Here is a 16,612-nt window from a genome sequence, read left to right on the forward strand (position 1 = left end):
AAAAACTTAAATGAAGCTCTTAACTTTTTAAAAATCCTCCACTGCTTTAACAAAAAGAAAACTGAGATCTCTTTAGTGCTCCACAACTAACATTTTGGACAGCCTTGCTTCTTGCAAAGATCATGGACCTAGAGAAACCTAGAGCTGTAAGGTAACAAACAGAGCAGCATGAGGCTTTGTGAGGGCTGGTACCCCTGCCATTCAGTGTCATCTTTACATAGGTCGTAGAAATGTAGAGTTGGAAGGGGCCTATAAGGCCATCATGTCCAACTCTCTGCTCAATGCAGGAATCCAAGTTAAAGCATACCTGACAGGAGACTGTCCAGCTGCCTCTTAAATACCTCTAGTGTTGGAGAGCCCACCATCTCCCTAGGTAATTGGTTCCATTGTGTACCACTATAACAGTTAGAAAGTTTTTTCTGATGTTCAGTCGAAATCTGGCTTCCTGCAACTTGAGCCCATTATTCTGTGCCCTGCACTCTGGGACAATCAAGAAGAGATACTGGCTCTCCTCTGTGTGGCAACTTTTCAAGTACTTGAACAGTGCTGTCATATCTCACCTCAGTCTTCTCTTTTCAAGGCTAAATATGACTAGTTCTTTGAGTCTCTCCTCATAGGACTTTGTTTCCAGTCCCTTGAACATCCTTGTTGCCCTCCTCTGAACCCGTTCCAGTTTGTCTGCATTCTTAAAGTGTCCAGAACTGGACGCAGTACTCAAAATGAGGCCTAACCAGTGCTGAATAGAAGGGATATAATATTTCACATATTTTGGAAACTATACCGCTTTTAATGCAGCCTAAAATAGCATTTTAGTATGTGTTTTACATTTTTTAAATTGTGTTCTAAATTGTTTTTAAAAGATGTGTTTTAAATTTGTATGTTTGTTTTTAATGTTTTTAGTTACTGTAAACCGCCCAGAGAGCTTCGTCTATGGGGCGGTATACAAGTACAATAAATAAATAAATAAATTTGCCATTTTTTGCAGCCACCTCACACTGTTGGCTCGTATTCAGCTTGTGGTCAACAACAATCCCAAGATCCTTCTCACATGCAGTATTGCTGAGCCAAGTAACCCCCATCTTATAACTGTGCATTTGGCTTCTTTTGCCTAAGTGCAGAACATTGTGCTTACCCCTGTTAAATTCTGTTGGTTTCAGCCCAATGCTCCAGCCTATCAAGATCACTTTGAATTTTGTTTCTGTCTTACAGGATATTAGCTATCCTACTTTTGTATCACCTGCAAATTTGATAAGCATTCCTGCACCTTCTCATCCAAGTCATTAATAAAAATGTTGAAGAGCACTGGGCCCAGGACCACTCGTTACTTCCCCACAGTTTGAGTACAATTCTGTAGCCAACTGTGGATCTACCTGATGGTTGTTCCAACCAGCCCACATTCAGCTATCTTGCTAATTAGAATACCATGTGGCACTTTGTCAAAAGCTTTGCTGAAGTCAAGATATATTATGTCCACAGCATTCTCACAGTCTACCAGGGAGGTTACCTGATCAAAAAATGAGATAAGATTAGTCTGGCAGGATTTCTTTTTGATAAATCCATGTTAGTTTCTAGTAATCACTGCATTGTTTTCAAGGTGCTTACAGACTGATCCCTTGATAATATGCTCCAGAATTCTTCCAGGGATTGATGTCAGGCAGACTAGTCTGTACTTCCCAGGTTCTTCCCTTTTGCCCTTTTGGAAGATAGGGCCAACATTACCCTCCAGTCATCCGGTACTTCACAGATTCTTCACAATTTTGTGAAGATAACACAGTGGTTCCAAGAGTTCTTCAGCTGGTTCCTTCAATATTCTGGGATGCAGTTCATTGGGCCCTAGAGATTTGAATTCATTCAAAGTGATTAGGTGTTCCTTGACCATTTGTCTATAAATTTCAAGCTGCAATTCTGCCCCTTCAACATTATATTTGCCGGGTGGGGGTCGTACACCCTCATTTGGAGAAGACTGAGCCAAAGTAGGAATTGAGCACTTCTGCCTTCGTCATCTGTTATCATTTTGCCGTCCTCATTGAGTAGCTATACCACCATTTTTTTTTCTGTCTTTTACTATGGATGTACCTGAAGAAAGTTTTTTTGTTGCTTTTGGCATCTCTCGCTAACCTCAGTTCATTCTCAGCTTTAGCCTTCCTGACACCATCCCTGCAATTCTGTGCTACCTGTTTGTATTCTTCCTTTGTGGCCTTTTTTCTACTTGCTGTGTGTGTCCTTTTTTGTTTTCAGATCATCTCTAAGCTTTTTGTGAAGCCACACCGGCTTCTTCTATCTTCCCCCTCCTTTCCTTGATGGAATTGTTTGTCATTGTGCTTTTAAAATTTCCTTTTTAGAAACTCCCACCCATCTTGGACTCCTTTTCTCATTAGGGTTGATTGCCATGAAACCTTACCATTGTTCTGAGTTTATTAAAATCAGCTTTCCTGAAGTCCAGGGTATGTGTATGTCTACTCTCAGCTTTTGCTTCCTTAAAAACCAAGAATTCAAATATAGCTTGGTCACCTTCCCCCAGAGTTCCCGTAACTGCCACTTTGTCCACCAAGTCATCTCTGTTGGTTAGAATCAAGTCAAGGATAGTTGATCCTCTAGTTGCTTCCTCCACATTCTGTAGGAGAAAGCTAACTCCAAGTCAGGAATTTCTTGGAGTGGCTGTGTTTGGCAGAATTTGTCTCCCACAGATATTGGGATAATTGAAGTCCCCCATTACTACTACATCATGCCGCCTCAAAACGCTGGCAATTTGCTTTCCAAAAGTTTCATCTTTGTTTTCTCCTTGATTGTTGTTGTTAATAATAATAATTCTATTTATATACTGCATTTTCCACAATACATATGTGCTCAAAATTGTTTACACAAACAACAAACAGTATAATACTGTAGCACAACAATACTTAATAAAAAGTATAATCACTACAACACTAAAAAAAGTTAATATACATCAAAGTGTATATGAGCATAAAGCTCAACAATAAAACTTAAGCAAAAATATTGAAAACTAATCCCCAAGCTGATATAAAAATCTGTTCTATCCCCTGACCCTTATGCCTCAACCCAAAGGTCCAGAAAGTCTTCTGGAAGAAGCTCCCTTTGGGGCTCCCAGAGCTGGAGGGCAGAGCAAGGCAGGTGGAAATAGCCATCCCCTGATGACAAACAAGAGTCTCTCTTCCCTCAAGGAACCACCACATTCCTTTATTCTTTGCCGAATTAATTTTAATCCAGATACTCTAGGTGGAGTTACCAAGTTCATCCTCCTGTATTTCTGTGCAGGGATATATATATTTTTAACATATAGCGCAACTCCTCCCTTTCTATTCCTTCTGTTCTTTTTGAACAAGTTATATCCTTCAATTGCTGTATTCCAGTCATGGGAGTCATCCCACCAAATTTCAGTTATACCTATCAAATCATATTTAGTCTCTTGTATTAAGAGTTCAAGTTTGTCCTGTTTGTTTCCCATACTCTGAGCAGTAGAATATAGACATTGAAGACCATGTGATTTATGGCCGGCCTTCCTTCCTTCCTTCCTTCCTTCCTTCCTTCCTTCCTTCCTACATTTTTATGAAGAATGTTACTGGGCCCCATTAGAGCCATTCTCTCAGTTCCTCTTACTGTGTACAAGCCTTCGTTAGTCATTACTGCCAAGTTTACATCTCCCTCCCCTTTAGGATTCAGTTTAAAGCTCTCCTGATGAAGTTCTCCAATCCATCACTTGCCAGTAGTCCCATCTTCCAGGAAGCATAGCCCATGGTCCCAGAATCCAAATCTCGCATTGGCACCACTTTTGTAGCCAGTCATTCACCCAGAGTATTTTTCTTTCCCTTTCTACTCCTCTTCTAAGTACCAGAAGGATGGATGAAAAAATTATCTGGGCCACAAAATCCTTGAGTTTCCTTCCCAGAGCTTCAAAGTCTGATGTGATTTCTTTTGACACATCTCATATCAGCATCTTCTTTCAAAGCAGCCCAAGGATTGCATCATCTGCAGTGATGCCTATTTCTTGATCCTTATCAAGGGTCCACATATCAAAATCACATGTTGGTTGTTACAGTGATTCAGCAAAATTTCCAGGCAGCCAGCACAGACCTGGAGTTTTCCCTTACTGTCTATTTTAGTTCATCATGGCTACTCTAATGTGTTTTGAATTTGGTGATTTCTTGGGCCTAGAAGGTCACTTCAAATATTATAAAATGTTCTGGCTTAATTTATTATAATAATTACTAATTCTAGCTTGTTTTTATAGTCTAGGGTGTTTTTTGAAATGTAACTCATTTATCCTTAAATAAAAAGTATCAGATTTGTTTGTTTCCCCGGTGGGCAAAAAACTCAAGTGTATTGTTTGTGTCAAGCATTAGTAGTTGTCCACAGTGGTTGAAAGCTTTTTAAAAAACATAGTGTCCTTTGTATTTTACAGCAGGTCTTTGTGATATTAATGAAGGTACAACTGTACAAGAGGATCGTTGCAAGTCACCAACCTCAGGTAAATGAATTGTTTGTGAAAACACTTCAAAACAAATAGTACTCTAAAGCACCTTATAACAGGCTTCTCTTGTTTTTGTACTCCAGAGGATTTTTACAGTGCCACAGAACTTTACAACAGTTTTCTCTGTATACTCAATTCACACAAGTACATATACCTATGAATATATTTGTCAGGTGAATATTTTGTTCCCTGCAAAGCCTAAGCCACTCACCATTCTTATAGATTTATCATTTATTATTTGCAGTGTGTACATTGCATTGCCAGTGGAGGTATTATATTTAAGGGGAAAGTGTTTTAAATCCCTCAGGCTGTCTGTTTCAAGAAGAGTTTATTACAGTAGAAACATAGGTCCCAGAAACTTCATAAAGTCATCTCCAACTACATGAACTATGAGTTTATTAAGGTTAATATTTTCTAAATACTGCAAATAAACTTGTTCTCTCACTCTAATTAGAATTATTTGATATATAGTATGCAACTGAATCTAACTCTTACTTCATCACAGAGTCTTAATTTATTTGGTTTCTGTGTCCCCAGAATTGTTGTTGTTGTTTTCTTTACTAGAGAGATTTTATATTTTGCCACTTCTGTTATTGTTATAGTAAAATTAACAGACTTGGGGGGTAGTATAAGAATTGGAAGCCAGGAATAAGATTATTGATATAATTGAAGTTCTTAATTTCTTGGTTCGGGATATGAAACTTGGCAACTTGTAATCTTTTGTTAAATATGAGGCAATCATTTTTCACTGGATTAGATTTTAATTGGAGCTAGCAAAGAACTCCTCCTTCCACTTACCTGACCACTGTTTCAACGGCAGCAAAATGATCAGGGAAGAAAGACAGTCTTGCCAGCACTATCAGCTCTCTACCTCGGAGTGAGAGGATGTGGAAAGGACTAAAGTGCCACCCAAGGAATTCGGGGGGGAAGGAACTTTGTGTCATAGGGGAAAAAACTGAGCCATTTTCTGATTATTTTGTGTTTTGGTGTGAGGTGAAGGGATAATTGTTGAGCCCTATTATGAATCTAACCGGGGGGAGGGGCAGTGTCACACATCTCTAGTACAGAATGAGTGTAATGTTCCCAAGACAATCAACAGGTATTCTTAGTGAAATTAATAGTTTCTGATATCACTTGTATCAGTAATTATTCTTTTCAGAAGTAAGCAAAGGGTATTATTTCTAATTAGTTTTTAAGTAGTTCATAGCAAAGCAGCCACAATTTAAATCTTTTCTGTTTTGGATTGAAATAGAACTAGCAAGAGTAACTGTATTTTCATTTTTGTTGTCACAGAAATGAGTGCATCACAAAAACATGCATATTTGCATGGTTGATTTTAATTTAGATAACTACATGATTTGCAATAGCAAGCCATCCTATTGGAACTAACATCTTATTTCCTTCACGTGAATTTAAGAAGTGCCAGACTGGAAATACATTCTCTCCAGTGCTCTACAGTGAGCAGTCAAATGCCTCTAGGAAGTTCAAAAGCAGAGCAAGATGGAAATACCCATCCCTGTTGCTTGTCTTTAGAATCTGGTAATAAGAAGTGTAGTGCCCATGTGCATAAAGATTTCATTTGGCTGCCTCGTTTGAAAAATAAAAATAAGGAATATTAAGTTCCTGCCAGCACTCCTGTTCTTTCACCGCTAGGTAGCATATGAGGCTGGAAGCATTAGGTACAGCAAATGCTCATTTCTCCCACCCATGTTCTCATTCTCATGACAGTTTGTAAATCTGATAAACAGACCATAGCGAAGACACATTCCACTTTCAGATGAAGACAGGCGCTTTGTAAGGATTCAAGGAAACTTTCACTGGAGCCACAAGGAATGCACCTTTGACCTTAATGGAGCTGTTTCTTCTGAATTAGGTTCACAATATAGTTAATGCTAAAATGGACATATGAAATGTGATTTATAATCCCTGCTATTACCCTGTTAAGGCTTTTGTTAATCTGAATGCAAGCAAACCTGCCAAACTGTTTTGTTTCCCAATTGTCATCAGAGAATATGTATCCTCTGCGCTCTCCTTTGATTGTGTGGTCTCATCTAGAAAATTGTAGCAACAGCATAATTTTGTAACAGTAAAGCCATATGGATATGTTGGATAATGGAATGGACCAAGGGATTTCAGGAGAAAATCACCCTGTGCTTTAGATTACAGCAAAGCCTTTGACTGTGTAGATATGAAAAAAGTATGGAATACTTTAAAAGAAACGGGGGTGCCACAGCATCTGTTTGTCCTGATGCACAACCTATACTCTGGACAAGAGGCTACTGTAAGGACATAATATGGAGAAATTGATTGGTTCCCAATCGGAAAAAGTGTGAGACAGGTGTGTTTTATCACCCTATTTGTTTAATCTACAAGCAGAACATATCATACGGAAAGTGAGATTGGACCAAGATGAAGGAGGTGTGAAAATTGGAGGGGAGAAATATCAATAATTTAAGATATGCAGACAATACCATATTACTACCAGAAACCAGTAACAATTTGAAACGAATACTATTGAAAGATAAAGAGGAAAGCACAAAATCAGGACTACAGCTGAACATCAAGAAGACTAAAGTAATGTCAACAGAAGATTTATGCAACTTTAAAGTTGACAATAAGGACATTGAACTTGTCCAGGATTATCAATACCTTCACACAGTACTCAACCAAAATGGAGACAATAGTCAAGAAATCAGAAGAAGGCTAGGACTGGGAAGGGCAGCTAGGAGAGAACTAGAAAAGGTGCTCAAATACAAAGATGTATCACTGAACACTAAAGTCAGGATCATTCAGACCATGGTATTCCTGATCTCTATGTATGGATGTGAAAGTTGGACTGAAAAAAGTGGATAAGAGAAAAATCACTTCATTTGAAATGTGGTGTTGGAGGAGAGCTTTGTGCATACCATGGACTGCAAAAAAGACAAATAATTGGGTGTTAGGACAAATAAAACCAGAACTATAATTAGAAGCTAAAATGATGAAACTGAGGTTATCATACTTTGGACACATAATGAGAAGACATGATTCACTAGAAAAGACAATAATGCTGGGAAAAACAGAAGGGAGTAGAAAAAAAAGAAGACCAAACAAGAGATAGATTGATTCTACAAAGGAAGCCACAGACCTGAACTTACAAAATCTGACCAAGGTGGTTTATAACAGATACTATTGGAGGTTGCTGATTCATAGTCACCGTAAGTCATAATCTACTTGAAGGCACACAACAACAACAAAAAGCCACATGTTGTGATGCAAATAAGACATGGAAAAAGCAAAAGGTCTATATGCATCTGAGGTAGATGTCCTCATCACATTCTAAGGGCATTAAGCAGGAGATGTGGGTGAAGGTCACTACTTTATACAAACTTCCGCTTCCTCTCCTCTTTTTTGCAGGGAAAAAAGTCTGGAATTTATAGGTCATCCATACTGTCTAAAGGGATGTTTTCTTTGGGCTTTATTGTTGCATATGATGTAGACTAGGATATATAGTGTTTCTCAGTTTTGTCATCTGTCATATTTTTTTGTTTTGTATGCATCCTTTTTTGTGAATATCCATTTTGTATGTCCCTTTCATTCTTGTCTTCACTCATTCAGGTTCTGGTTCTCCCAACAATTCTGATGATGATCAAAAAATGAATAATTTTATAGAAAAGGGTATAGTATTTTTATTTTTAAGAAAATTATTATTATTCATTAGCTCTTTTTTTTAGTAAATTGACATTTTGTATCAAAATATTATTTGCAGTGAAGACCAAAAGCAGAAAGTTTTCCAAGATGGTAGCCAATGATATAGGTAGGAACTAGAAAAATTCTCCTTTGCTCCTTACCTGGGACTTCATTCTATGCAGTGCTTAACTCTCCAGTAAAACAAAGCAAGCTGCATTGCATTATTTGTTAAATTAATATCCTCCTAACCATAAGTGGTCTTCCTTCGGCTGCTGCTTTGCTAACATACTGTGCTGAATTATTAACACAATCAAAAAGACTGGACTCTTAATTTTCTCTAATTGTATGTACACATCCTTCTACAAAGGTTTTGGTTTCTGTTCAAATATATTGAAAGGGTTCAATCCTGTGAGCATTGCTGTATAAAAATATTTTTAACGTAGGACCTCAGTGCTACTTCTACAGTACCTGATTGTGCTGAAATGCATGTAAAAATGTTTTAACTTTTTGGGAATAAAATCCTTAACATTTTCATTCACATATTACAGAAAGACGTATATTATCTTCAGGTCCTTATTGCTGACATACGATAATCGACAATTAAATTGCAAATTACTTAACCAAATTTGCAACACATGCATATGGTGGATTGAACCCTTCTGTTGTAAGAACATAAATGCAGTGGATAATGTATTAACATATGGGACAGTAAAGGAATATATTCTTGCTTGGATGTGGTTGTTCTGCTTTTTATGTTAGAGTATGATATTTATTAAACGTACTGGACTTCTGTTTAAATAGAAATTAAATTGCTTTGAAGACTTCACCCTGTTTATCAGTAACTCTAACTATTATAGTGAGATTTTACTAATGTGTAGGAATATATATTTCCCAGTAAGCAGTACTTTCTCCCTTCTTAATTTGCACATTTACAGCATGTTGTCTGATATTTTCTTGATTACATTTCTTCTTTAATTTCTTCAATTTACCACTATGTTTGGTGTCAAAGGAAATTTTATAGGTTTAGTTTTAATGTGGTGAAACTATCAACTGATCTGTTAACCTGCAGGTTGTGAGAGAGTCACAATGAAATAAGTGCTTCTCTTCCATTGTTACTTTTCTGAGCTCAGTAGGAAGAAAATATGTTTAGACCAAGCTAACAGCATATATGGGTAGGTAAACACCCTGACAGAATTGGGTGTATTTCATATGAATCCATAATGAATAATACATTTTAACAGTATCTAAACCACCTATATTCATTTATATGTCGTATTGTATGTAAGTACCCTATTTTGGTTTAATAAAGATGGATTCCTATATTGTCAGAGTAGTGTGACTGACACTTCCTTGTGCCTGGATCTCATTCTGGGAACAAAACAGTCACTTGGGATAGCAGGTGACTGTGTCAGCACCATCTATGTGATGCTGTCATTCAAATGTTGAGAGAGCAATAAGGGATTCAGCCACAAAAAAGTTACATCCATACACCTTGACTATGATTTGGAACTAATATCAGAAACTACTCCAATTAATGAAATTTCTCCTTACTGCATTTTGGATTGACTTAATAGCACAGACAAACTGTCATCTACAAAAATGGATAAGGAAAGCAGGTCCATGATGAAAGAAAGTGCTTATATGATGTTTAACTAAGCAACCTATGTTACATTGTGCAAAAATGATGGTAAAAAGAATTCAGAAGACTTAACAGGTTTATTAAGAAAGCTCAACAGGTTTATTGATGAGTGCTAGATATTATAGCCAAAAGTATAAGTTTTGTTTTCAGAGACAAACTCAGTATGGAGATGGATGTTGCCATCATACTACTACTTCTCCAGCTATAATATGTGTGACACATCTGCATGCACCCTCATACAGTCAGGTGCATATTAAATGGGACTGAAAATCTGTTGCTTTACCATCATGTACAGTCAAACAGAAAGATCCAAACTGAAGGTTATACTTCAGAACCCTGCCAGAACCTAGGAACAACTGAGCAGTATTTGTCAGTCAGGTGCATCAAATGACAGTTTAGAGATACATTATACTGGCAGGAAAACATTGCTTCCCTAATCTCTCCACTTGAGCTGCTAGCTTATCTCTTACTGGCCCTCACCAGCCAAGGAGTATATGGATCTAGTATCCATATGGCAGTATGTACCTCAGCAAGCATCTTATCACCATGAGAGGGTGGCAAAACTTCAACTCAAGGAAGGACAACTTCTAGTTCAGACTCTGCCCTAAATGTGGCATCCTGATTGGAACAATGCAAACATCTTATATGCAAAGTGACTAGCAAAAATGTTTGAATGGGTTACAGATGATTCAACCCCTTGGATGAATGAAGGGACGGAAGACTATTGACCTCTGGAATAAGTCATCCATAAGGCTCTGCATTAATGCAGTGGGACAGAGAGAAAACAATCTCTGGCAAATTACCACCACAACATAATTTTTAAAATGGCTCCTGTGCTATGTTTGGTTGTATTCAGCGCTAGTATTCTGCTGTTTGCTATTTAAACTCTTGCTAGTCTTTTCTGCTGCCTCAACAATCTTAACTGCTGTTTATACAAAGAGGAGGCATGTTATCAAGAGGGTTCCTAGAGATTAAATCAATGGCTCATGACAACTACTCATTTTTTCATCAACCTTTTTTAATTGCAATTTTTTAAGGGAAAAAAACCCTAAAAGATAAAAGGAGAAGAGAGGGGGAAACCAGCAAAACAAAGCAGAAAAGATATTACACACATACATACACATTATCTTAATATGAGTCCAATGATTCCAATCAAGACATAATAGGACAGTCTCACATACTTCTGTTGGACAGTCCAGGAGTTTTGTCAAGCTCCTTCTACAAGTCTTTGGATGAGCCAGGCCTCATGCTAGACATCAGGCTCCCCCAGGCAAGATGCTCTCCAGGAGCTCTGAATAATTTACCCTCTAAGCAGGCTATCAGCCCTCCAACCCCAGCATCTCCAGGGCAGATAGCCCAGTCCTCTCCCCATGAACATCTGGAACAAGTTGCAACAGATGAGAACTAGCTGTAAGGAGGCTGCTGCAGAGGTATCCTGTACATTTCCTTTCAGTTTGAAGTGCTTGAAAGAAAGCAAAATTGTGCTCACCCAGGTGAGATCCCTTCTGGACTGTCACATTTTAGGCCTGGCACAGGGATAAAGGAAAACAAAAGGGACAATTGTGCACCTCTGAGTAGTTGTGCGGGCTACATTTGCTATGTCAGCTTTAGGTACATGCTGGACTGACATGCACAAAAACTATAATACATGACCTTTCAAGAACCATTCCTAAAAATGACATGGATCAGACTCATCTGTCCATAATACTACTACTTGCTACCTTTACTTAAAAAGTCAGTTTTTTCAGTAGTTTAGACCCCATGCCTATAGGATTAGATCACCTGCCTATGCTCTGTTGTCATTTCTCTTGGTATACGTTTTGAATCTGTATTGAACATAATTCAGTACGAGACTTTAGATGTCATGTTTGACACTGTCAGGTAGGTTCTTCTGGGTGCAATGGCTATTTTAAACAGTGTGTGATGACTTTGGTTAAAAAAAGATTTCACTTTCTTATTTGATCTGGAGCTCTATAGTTCTGGTGATCAGTAAACACCAAGCCAATTTCCCTCACTATATCTTGTGTTTTATTGAAAATACCAATATCCTTGCTAGTGTAGGCATGTGTGCACTGTTACTGTCTGATAAAAGTCAGTGCTTTAGGTTTTGATGTCTCCTAGATTGGGACTTGTCTGGCCTTCTCTTGATGAGCTGTTTGCTAGTTCTGGTGCTTTTCATTGAATATAATGGTAGGTGTGGAGTAGAATTTTTGATAGGGAGTTCAATTAAAACACTCTAGTACTAATGTGTTTTTAATAGTTTCATCTGATCAAGTCTACAGAACTCACTGAAATTTACTTGAATTTTGTAAATTGTATGTGGATACAAATTTTTGTTCTGTGTGCATGTGTTGCTGTCCGTCTCTCCTATGGCTGACAAAGTCCCCATTATGACCTGGATGAATAAATACATTTTTTAAAAAAACAAATACAAAACTGACACAATTAAAAAATCAGACTTTCTTCTGTATACGACCCTTAAAAATTAACTTGTTTAAAATGTAATATAAGAGACCATATTAAATCTACCCATAATGTCTCAAAACTGATATTTTAAACTAACAAAATTAAAATCAATACTATACAAATATAACATAAAACATAATTTTACATCATATAAAGCAAAATAATATTTAAAACAGCAGCCTACAACGCGATGTACAAAACAAAGTGGAACAAAAAGCAGCAGCAACCCTAGCTGTTTCTCCCCCCCTTTAAATCCATCGAAACAAAATGATCTTAAACTATTTCTTGAAAGAAAGGAGAGCCAGATAAATCTTCCTGAAGACGGAATTTGATAATCTTAGATATCATCAGTCAAAAGGCCCTAGAAAGGGCCTCAGATAAAGCTGGATCATGTGGGCAAGTATGTAAGAAAAGATGGTATTTTAGGGACACCAGTTGTAAATTATACAGGCTGTTCTAAGTATATTTGGAGTTTAGGTATTGGGTAGTACTGTTGATCATCAGCACCTTCTTACTTTCCTGTCCAGTTTAGTTGCACAATAGTATTGCTTTGTTCTATTTATTTATTTAGAACGTTTATATTCTGCTTTTCAACAAAAAATTCTCAAAGTGATTTACATATACCAAGATGACTTATAAACATTTATGAATAAATAAATTACATTCTCAGGGTTGGGCTTCCACATGTAGGTCTTATGTTTTAGAACATAGGAACAGATTTGCCCACACTATGCATCAGGTTCTGTTTGTCTCTGCCTTGACAATGGGGCAAAGAGCAACCCCTCCCTGGAAGCACCTGTCTCTCACCCCCCCCAGCCAATGATAGGAGCAACAACAGTGCCCCAATCGGATCAGGGATGCTTCTTCCACACAGTTCTTCCTTCTGTTTAACAGTTTTGCTTTATGGAATGTCGGTGGTGGTTCTGGCTGTCTTGGCCTCAACAATGGAGCAAAGAGCCCTACCCCAGAAACCTAGTTCATAAACTTGTTTTCTATACAGCGTTATCTTCACTGTATTCCCACGAGCCACAGGCATAATGCCTTTTGGTGATGTTTAATTTTACTGTGCAATTCTGTGAATTTTTCTAAAATTTCACCTTTTTGTGTTTCAACCTCCTGATGCTTTTCTATTATCTTTGCTGTGTTAGTATTCCAGTGTTTGGGGCAGGCAGTTGGAAAGGATGTTTAAGTAACTTTGGCTCCATCGTGAAGCCCATTTAGTACCAGGGAAATCATACAAAATCATGACTTCTAATGCACCACAATAAAGACATCAGAGATTCTGAGAACTTTAAATACTAGTGGTCTTAACTGTTCATGATTTCAAAAAAGGTAATTGTTATACTCCCATTACACACTTGTCACTAAAACCTATTACAAATATATCTGTAAATTTGCATACCTTCCTTGCTTTGAACTATTGTATATTTCTTATTTTGAAAATTAACAGCTTTAATCCTTAGTTTCATAAACTCTTTAAAATGTTACCATTCTAGCTTTATTATAAAACTATACATTATTTTTCAGCAAAGATGTCTAGAAAATTAAGCTTACCAACTGAACTGAAACCTGAGTTAGGTAAGTATTTGTTCAAAGCGTATATTAATGGTGTTTATAATCTTTGAGAAGGCTGTAAGAAAAGAAACACATAGTAACCTAACTGCTAAGCAGGAAAAAAAATGACAATATAACTTCCATTATTCTATTCCAAAATTTGACTATTTAATGCATGTTTGCAAAATGTTTTTCCATCTTAGAACCATTTATACATTCCTCTCTTTAAAACCCATGGAAAATCTACCTACAGAAGACATATAATTTTGTTTCTAGGATGCTGTTTTTAATTAACCATATTTTACATTATTATCCATTTGGGCATTATATGACAAATAGGAATAGCATAATGAAATCCTACATACCTCTTTTCAAAGCCAGTGTGATGTAGCGGTTAAGAGTGTTGGACTAGGACTGGAAGATCCAGGTTCAAACCTCCATTCAGCCCTTAAGCTCACTGGGTGACCTTGGGTCAATCACTTTCTCTCAACCTAACCTATCCCACATGATTGTTGTTTGAATAAAAGAGGGATGGGGTGAATAATGTATGCTGCCTTAAGCTCCCTAGAGTAAAAACAAGATATAAACATTAAAAAATGAAATAAATAGGCTGCTGCTTTAGCTTACATAATAAATATTTTTTTAAAATTACTAAACAGTCACCAGCGTCTTAAGTCAAGTAGATTCAGTGAACTGCCTACAGAGGACTGATAGTTTTCTTTGCTACATGCTTCACATTGTTGCAACAGTTTATAACCTATTTGAGAAAGGATCCAAACAGCTGTCTTTGTGATTATCATTACTTTCAAAGTTTGCTATGATAGTGAGTTTGGGTGCAATAAAAATATTCAAAATACCCTTAGCTTATGGAACATTATTCCTAGTTCTTCAGACCCTGGCCTCAATACTGAGACCTGGTTTGATCTCCATGGCAATTTAATGTTGTCCTTTTGTTTTACTGATTTTGATTAGTCTATTAGCATCTAAAACTAAATCTATGTACACATTTTAGTAGGATAGACTTAAACTCATGTTTAATTCTGAATGCCTTTATTAAAGCAGACTATTTTCTTGAACTATCATCAGCATATGCATCAGCACATTTGTACATCCATTAAAACTCACTATTTTGCTCAGAAAATGGAACTGGAGAGTTCTCCCTCTATAAAAGAGGTACATGCAAACTAAAAATTAAAGAGGCAGAATTCAAGAAGTCACACTGCTCCCCTAATTTCAGTGAGTTATAAGGCTTTTGGTTTATCTTCTTTGCAGTAGATGTGTACAAGATGTCATCTTGAAATTTCATTATTTCTTTGCACTTCTTTTCTGATCCTTATACATTTTATTGTTCTTTTTTACAAACGTGCTTGCTAAATGTAGTAAATCACTAAATAATATGATCAGATTTACAATTGTAGTGTTTCATTGTAATGCAAACATTATTTTGAAAAGAGCAATATGATCAGTACTGGAATGTAATAGGTCAAGAATCATTTTCATATTTTCAGTGGATCTAATACCTGAGCAATATTTTTACATGGACTAAACTGTATAAAAAAAAATCCCGTTGTGTTCGTACTCTCCCCTCAATATGCTCTCACTGCCCATAAACTACCAAAGAGTAGGAGGAACAATCTTTGCTCTTGCTCCCTTAGTATAGAGTGATAAGTGCATTCAACATAGTGGCTTAACTTTTCAAGGCACACTTCTGCTCCTCTCAGCAGAGCCTCACCTAGGCACCAGGAAGCGGGGCAGGGCCCCCCACGCTTGGCAATCTGCATATATAGAGAAGCTGGACTGCAGTGCGGGGGTTTCTCTCTCTTCAGCCGTGCAGCAGCTGGCGAGACAGCCGCTTCCTGAGCTGATTTTGGGCGGGAAATTTGAATTTCCCGCTCTTAGGGAATCTCCCATGCTTCGGCTGCGTGCTTGAGCGGTTTTTTCCCTATCCTGCCTGCCCGCTCATCAGCTGTGCAGCGGGTGTGCAGCGCTTAGAGAGCTAATTTTAAGCAGGAGGTTTGAATCCCCTGCTCTTCAGCTGCGTGCCTGAGTGGCTTCCCTGTGCTGCCACCTGCTCATCAGCTGTGCAGCGGGTTTACAGTGCTTGCTGGCTTATTCTGGGCGGGAGGTTTGAATCTCCCTCTCTTTGGCTGCGTGCCGGACCGTGTTCCGTGTGGTGTCGTGTACGTTAGTAAGAAATGATTCGTGTAGTGTAGCGTGAAAATAGTGTATCTAGTTTAGACTGCCATATCTAGCAGATATCGACAAAGGGAAGACAGATGTTGAGAGACCAGTGAAGAAATGGATATGTATGGAACAGGTTAACTAGAGGCCTAAACCCTGAAGTGAAGGTAATCATATTTGTATTTAATAGGTTGTTAGCCTCATATGTAAATATTATAATTACATATATTCGTAAATAAAATCTCTCTCTCTCTCTAAATATATATAGAGGGAGAGAAAGAATGTGGGGGGGGGACTATGCTTTTGCCCCGGACCCCGCACATGCTAAGGGCGGGCCTGCCTCTCAGGATACATAATTTGGGAATCTCACTATTTTAGAGAGTGAGAAAGTATCCAGTTACTTTTTGTATAAAACCTTCTACCATAAAAATTGAAACCACAATTTTGAAAATTGCAACTACTTATTGAAACTAAATAAGATTAAGCAACATAACAAGATGATAGAAGCATCATCATCTACAAAAAACCTGCTGGAATAGAGATATATTTATGAGCTTAGTAACATCAAAGACATTGGGTATAAGTTTTTCTCCTTAGTTAGCGGCCTTCACAAT

The 16,612-nt window shown here is 37.6% G+C and overlaps 1 protein-coding gene across 7 annotated transcripts in view; it reads left to right on the forward strand.

Moving 5' to 3' along the window:
* The window catches only part of STXBP5 (syntaxin binding protein 5), a 251,237-nt gene that overhangs the window by 208,618 nt on the left and 26,007 nt on the right, over positions 1–16,612 (forward strand). For 3 of the 7 annotated variants that reach the window (XM_061624073.1, XM_061624074.1, XM_061624079.1), the window contains 4 exons: positions 4,421–4,486; positions 8,087–8,146; positions 8,238–8,285; positions 13,791–13,841. In XM_061624073.1, the coding sequence (XP_061480057.1) occupies positions 4,421–4,486; positions 8,087–8,146; positions 8,238–8,285; positions 13,791–13,841 (225 nt within the window). The remainder of the gene's footprint in view (positions 1–4,420; positions 4,487–8,086; positions 8,147–8,237; positions 8,286–13,790; positions 13,842–16,612) is intronic. The other 4 variants (XM_061624075.1, XM_061624076.1, XM_061624077.1 and 1 more) reach the window with 2 other exon arrangements.

The sequence above is a fragment of the Rhineura floridana genome, chromosome 4 (genome assembly GCF_030035675.1).
Source record: "Rhineura floridana isolate rRhiFlo1 chromosome 4, rRhiFlo1.hap2, whole genome shotgun sequence".
In the NCBI taxonomy this organism is placed as follows: Eukaryota; Metazoa; Chordata; class Lepidosauria; order Squamata; family Rhineuridae; genus Rhineura; species Rhineura floridana.